The sequence below is a fragment of the Coturnix japonica genome, unplaced genomic scaffold (assembly GCF_001577835.2).
Source record: "Coturnix japonica isolate 7356 unplaced genomic scaffold, Coturnix japonica 2.1 chrUnrandom705, whole genome shotgun sequence".
NCBI lineage: Eukaryota > Metazoa > Chordata > Aves > Galliformes > Phasianidae > Coturnix > Coturnix japonica.
The window spans coordinates 2,637-8,689 of NW_015440069.1; the positions used below are offsets into that span (position 1 = coordinate 2,637).

Genomic DNA, 6,053 nt, shown 5'->3' on the forward strand with positions numbered 1-6,053 from the left:
CAACTAAGGCCCCCCCCCAATGTGTCCCCTATTTGGACACCCCCCCCCAGACCCCCCGGTTGGGCCGCCTACGGCTATAGCTTCAATCCTCTTTATAGGGATCCCCCCCGCACCTAAGGCCCCCCCAATGTGGTTCCCCTTTATGGACCCTCCCCCTCACCAGCGCGCCCGCAATGTCCCTTTAATCCCGCCCCCCCAGACCCCCCCAGTGTCTCCTTTATGGAGCCCGCCGCCCCAGACCCCCCCCCAGTGTCTCCCTTTATGGGATCCCCCCCCCCCAGACCCCCCAAGTGTTTCCTTTTATGGAACCACCCCCCCCCCAGACCCCCGTGTCTCTTTATGGACCCCCACCCCCAAGGCCCAACCCCAAGTGTTGCTCTTTAATAGACCACCCCCCCCCCCAACGGCCCAACCCAATGTGTCCCCTTTTATGGACCACCCCACCCAGTGTCTCCTTTTTGAACCCTGCCCTAAACCGCCCCCCGGTGTTCCCATTTATGGACCTCCCCCCTACCTAAGGCCCCCCCAATGTTGTCCCCTTTATGGACCCCCCCCCCCCCCCCCCAGGGCCCCAACCCTGTGTTTCCCCTTTACAGACCCCCTCCCACAGACACCGTCCCATGTCCCCTTTATTGCCCCCCCCAAGACCCCCCCATTGTCCTTTATGGACCCCCCATCTGTCTCCTTTATGCCCCGCCGCCCAAGACCCCATTGTCCCTTTATGCCCCCCCCAAGACCCCCATTGTTCCCTTTATGCCCCCCCCTCAGACCCCCCGCTTGTTCCTTTATTGGACCCCCCCCATTGTCCCTTTGATGGACCCCCCCCATTGTCCCCTCTTATAGCACCCCCCCATTGTCCCTTTAATGGACCCCCCGCATTGTCCCCTTTTTGCCCCCCCCGTTACCGGTGCCGTGCGTCGGTGACGAGCGCAGCAACACATCCGACATCTCAGCACACGCCACAGCTGACGCCATGTCTTTGGGGGGGGGCACTGAATTTCAGCCCCCCGAGCCCCCTCCTCACATTGCCACCCCCCATCACCACCACCCCACAATGCCTCCCCCAGCCCCTCCCACACACACCCACAATCCCTATGTCCCCCCAGCCTCCTCATAACCCTATGCCCCCATAGCCCCCTCCTCCCACCCCAATAGCCCCCCAGCCCCCTCCCCATGTCCGCCCCACACCCCTATGCCCCCCCATCCCCCCCATCACCCCCTCCTCATAACCCTATGCCCCCCAATCCCCTCCCCCCCCCAATACCCCCCCAGCCCCCTCCCCATGTCCCCCACATCCTATGTCCCCCCCCCAATAGCCCCCCACCCCTCCCCATGTCCCCACCCCCACCCCAATGCCCCCCATCCCCCTCCCCACAATCTCATGTCCCCCCATTGACCCCCCCGCCCCCTCCCTATTCCTCCCCACACCCTATGTCCCCCCAAACCCCCACTCATGACCCTATGCCCCCCACATCCCCTCCCCATGTCCCCCCAACCCCAATAGCCCCCCATCACCCCCTCCCCCCACCCCAATACCCCCCCAGCCCCCTCCCCATGTCTCCCCCCCCAAAAAGCCCCTCAGCCCCTCCCCATGTCCCACCCACCCAATAGCCCCATGTCCCCCCACATCCCTATGTCCCCCCAGCCCCCTCCTTATAACCCTATGCCCCCATCGCCCCTCCCCCACCCCAATACCCCCAAGCCCCCTCCCCATGTCCCCCCACACCCTATGTCCCCTCACCCCTCCCCCACCCCAATAGCCCTCAGCCCCCTCCCCATGTCCCCCCCCACCCCAATAGCCCCCCCAGCCCCCTCCCCATGTCCCCCCCCACCCCCAATAGCCTCCCTAGCCCCCGCTCCCATGTCCCCCCACACCCCTATGCCCCCATCACCCCTCCCACCCAATAGCCCCCCATCCCCCTCCCCACATCCCCTGCAACCCCTATGCCCCCCAGCCCCCTCCCCATGTCCGCCCCCACCCCAATACCCCCCCCAGCCCCCTCCCCATGTCCCCGCGCCACACCCAATGGCCCTCCATCCCAATACCCCCCAGCCCCCTCCCCATGTCCCCCACACCCCTATGCCCCCATAACCCCTCTATAACCCTATGCCCCCCCCAGCCCCTCCCCACATCCCCCTGCAACCCCTATGCCCCCCAACCCCCACTCATGACCCTATGCCCCCCACACTACCCCCTCCCCATGTCCCCCCCAACCCCAATAGCCCCCATCACCCCTCTTCCCCACCCAGCTACCCCCCAGCCCCCTCCCATGTCCCTCCCCCAAAAAGCCCCTCGAGCCCCTCCCCTGTCCCCCCACACCCCAGTCAGCCCCCAGCCTCCTCCCCCCATCTTATGTCCCCCTGCATGACCCCCCCACCCCCTCCCTTATTCCTCCCCCACCGCCCCCTATTGCCCCCCACCCCTCCCTACCCCCCTATTGCCCCCCCAGCCCTCCCCACATCCCCCCCCACCTAGGTTATTGTATGTTCAAAGGGCGCCAGGTCCTGGTTGCTGCCCCCGTCCCCCCGCAGCCCCCTTAGGAAGGCATTGAAGGATTCCTCCTCTCGTGCCCTCAGCTCCTCCCTGCTCATCCCATAACTCCAGGGGGGGCGACGAGGGAAATCCATCCCTGGGGGGGGGGGGACAATGAGTTACAGCAGCATCGGGACCCCCATAAGTATCCTATGGGCTATGGGAGGACCTATGGGAGCCCTATAGGGATCCTACAAGCTCTGGGAGGACCTATGGGGGCCCTATGGGGGTTCTATGGGGTCTGGGAGGACCTAGAGGGATCCTATGGGGGTCCTATGGGGTCTGGGAGGACCTATAGAGACCCTATGGGGTCTGGGAGGACCTTTGAGGGCCCTATGGGGGTTCTATGGGGTCTGGGAGGACCTAGAGGGATCCTATGGGGGTTCTATGGGGTCTGGGAGGACCTATAGAGACCCTATGGGGTCTGGGAGGACCTTTGAGGACCCTATGGGGGTTCTATGGGGTCTGGGAGGATCTATGAGGGCCCTATGGGAGTTCTATGGGGTCTGGGAGGACCTTTGAGGGCCCTATGGGGGTCCTATGGGGTTTGGGAGGACCTAGAGGGATCCTATGGGGGTCCTATGGGGTCTGGGAGGACCTTTGAGGGCCCTATGGGGGTCCTATGGGGTTTGGGAGGACCTAGAGGGATCCTAAGGGAGCCCTATGGGGTCTGGGAGGGCCTACAGGGATCCTATGGGGGTCCTATGGGGTCAGGGAGGACCTTTGAGGGCCCTATGGGGGTCCTATGGGGTTTGGGAGGACCTAGAGGGATCCTATGGGGGTCCTATGGGGTCTGGGAGGACCTATGGGGGGCCCTGTGGGGGATCTATGGGGTCTGGGAGGATCTATGGGGGCCCTATGGGAGTTCTATGGGGTCTGAGAGGACCTATGGGGGTCCTAAGGGGGCCGTATGGGGTCTGGGAGGAGCCCTGGGGGCCCCATGAGGGTTCTATGGGGTCTGGGAGGACCTATAGGACCCTATGGAGGATCTATGGGGATCCTATGGGGTTTGGGAGGACCAATGGGTGCCCTATGGGGATCCTATGGGGTGTGGGAGGATTTATGGGGGCCTTATGGGGGTCTGGGAGGGCCTTTGGGTGCCCATTAGGTGCTGTGTGAGGACCTTTGGGTGCTTAAAGGGGATCCTATGGGTCCCTATGGGGTCAGTGAGGCCCTTATTGTGCCCAATGGGGCCCTATGGGGTCAGTGAGGCCCTTATTGTGCCCCATGGGGTCCTATGGGGTCAGTGAGGCCCTTATTGTGCCCAATGGGGCCCAATGGGGTCAGTGAGGCCCTTATTGTGCCCCATGGGGTCCTATGGGGTCAGTGTGGCCCTTATTGTGCCCCATGGGGCCCTATGGGGGTCAGTGAGGCCCTTAGTGTGCCCAATGGGGCCCTATGGGGTCAGTGAGGCCCTTATTGTGCCCAATGGGTCCCTATGGGGATCCTATGGGGTGTGTGAGGACCTTTGGGTGCCCAATGGGGCCCTATGGGGGTCCTATGGGGTCAGTGTGGCCCTTATTGTGCCCCATGGGGTCCTATGGGGTCAGTGTGGCCCTTATTGTGCCCAATGGGGCCCTATGGGGGCCCTATGGGGTCAGTGAGGCCCTAATTGTGCCCCATGGGGCCCTATGGGGTCCTATGGGGTCAGTGAGGCCCTTATTGTGCCCCATGGGGCCCTATGGGGTGTGTGAGGCCCTCAATGTGCCCCACACGTGCCCCACGTTGCTCACCATCCCCATAGACGGTGTCGGGGTGCAGCTCCATGGCAGCGCTGGGCAGCGGCTGCAGCAGCTCCTCCTGTGCACGACGTCGGCTGCGGGACAAGGCCTCAGTGTGCGGCACAGCCAGCTGCAGCCGGAACCTGGGGGGGATAGACAGTGAGAGACCCCATAATAACCCCATAATAACCCCATAATAACCCCATAATAACCCCATAATGATCCTATAACCATCCCATAACCATATCCCCCATATAAGCCCTATTTCCCCCTATATCCCCCCATATCCCCCATATAAGCCCTATATCCCCCTATTTCCCCCTAGGTTTTTCCCGCCTATTAACCCGGCATAATCCCTGCTATTTTCCTCTATTAAACCCCCCATATAAGGCGCTATATCCCGCCTATTTTCCCCTATTAGACCCCCATGAAGCGCTATAGTCCCTATTTTTCGCCCTATAATCTCCCTATTTCCCCCTATTAAGCTTCCACGATATCCCCATAGAAGCCCTATAATCCCCTATTTTCCCCTATCTCCTTATTTTTCCCTATTTTCTGCACCTATTTTCCCGCCCCTATTAACCATGTCCCATATAAGCCCTAATTAGTCCCCCTTAATTTTCCCCTATTAACGCGCGCCATATGGTCCGCCATCATAAGCCCTATATCCCATATTCGCCGCTATTTCCCCCATATAAGCCCTATACTCCTATATCGCGCCCCATACTCCCCTAATTTTTCCTATTAACTCCCATATAAGCTATATCTCGTATTTTTCCCCTATTTCCCTATTTAACACCAGATTCCCCCATGAAAAGCCTATTTTCCGCTATTAACCCCCTATAAGCCTATTTCCCCTATATTCCCTATTTCCCCTATTTCGCCCCTACCCCTATAACCCTAATTTCCCCCTATATCTCCTATTTTCCTATTAGTCCCCATATCCCCCTATTGTTCCAACATTTTACCCTATTTTTCTCTATTTAAACTCCCACATATCCCCCATATAGCCCATTTCCCGCATAATTCCCCATATTCCCCCAGCATTATTCCCCCTATATCCCCATTTCCCCCCATATAAGCCTATTCTTTCCCCTATTTATCCCCCATATTCCCTATTTCCCCCCTATCCCTATATCCCATATTCGCCTATATCCCCATATTCGCCCCTATATCCCCCATAATCCATATAAGCCTATATCCCCCCATATCCCCCTATACCCCGCATATCAAAGCCCTATAAGTCCTCCACTATCCCCATCATTCCCCTATTATCCCCCATATAAGCTTTTTTCCCCTATATCCCTCGCCATATCCCTATATCCCATATTCCAAGCCTAATATCCCCCATACATCCCCTAATTTCGCCCTAATCCCCATATAAGCCCTATATCCCGCCAATACTCCCCATATAAGCCCGCATATCCCCCTCTTTTCCCCCATATCCCATTAAGAGCTATATTCCCCATATCCCCCATATAAGCTATATCCCCCATATCGCAATGAAACGTCTAATCCCCATAACCCCCATATAAGCCTACTATCCCCTATTTCCTATAAGCCTATTTCCACCCATATTCCCCATATTCCTATATCATAAGATTCCCCCTATTTTCCCCATATAAGCCCTATTTTCCCCTATCGTCCCATATCCTCTATATCCGCCATAATTCCCATATAAAACATATCCCCCCATATCCATATAGCAAACTTAATAATCCCCCAATGACATATCCCTATTTCCCATAATTCCCCTCTATCCCCATATAAGCCTATTTACCCTATTGTCCCTCTATATT

The 6,053-nt window shown here is 58.5% G+C and overlaps 1 protein-coding gene across 1 annotated transcript in view; it reads right to left on the reverse strand.

Annotated features, from left to right (window-relative positions):
* Positions 1 to 2,472: 2,472 nt before the first annotated feature.
* LOC107307612 (guanine nucleotide-binding protein-like 1) overlaps positions 2,473 to 6,053 on the reverse strand; it is a 6,796-nt gene continuing 3,215 nt past the window's right edge. Inside the window, exons 3-4 of the mRNA XM_015851137.1 lie at positions 4,267 to 4,397; positions 2,473 to 2,630 (exon numbers count right to left, since the gene is read on the reverse strand). Coding sequence (XP_015706623.1) covers positions 2,473 to 2,630; positions 4,267 to 4,397 — 289 coding nt within the window. The remainder of the gene's footprint in view (positions 2,631 to 4,266; positions 4,398 to 6,053) is intronic.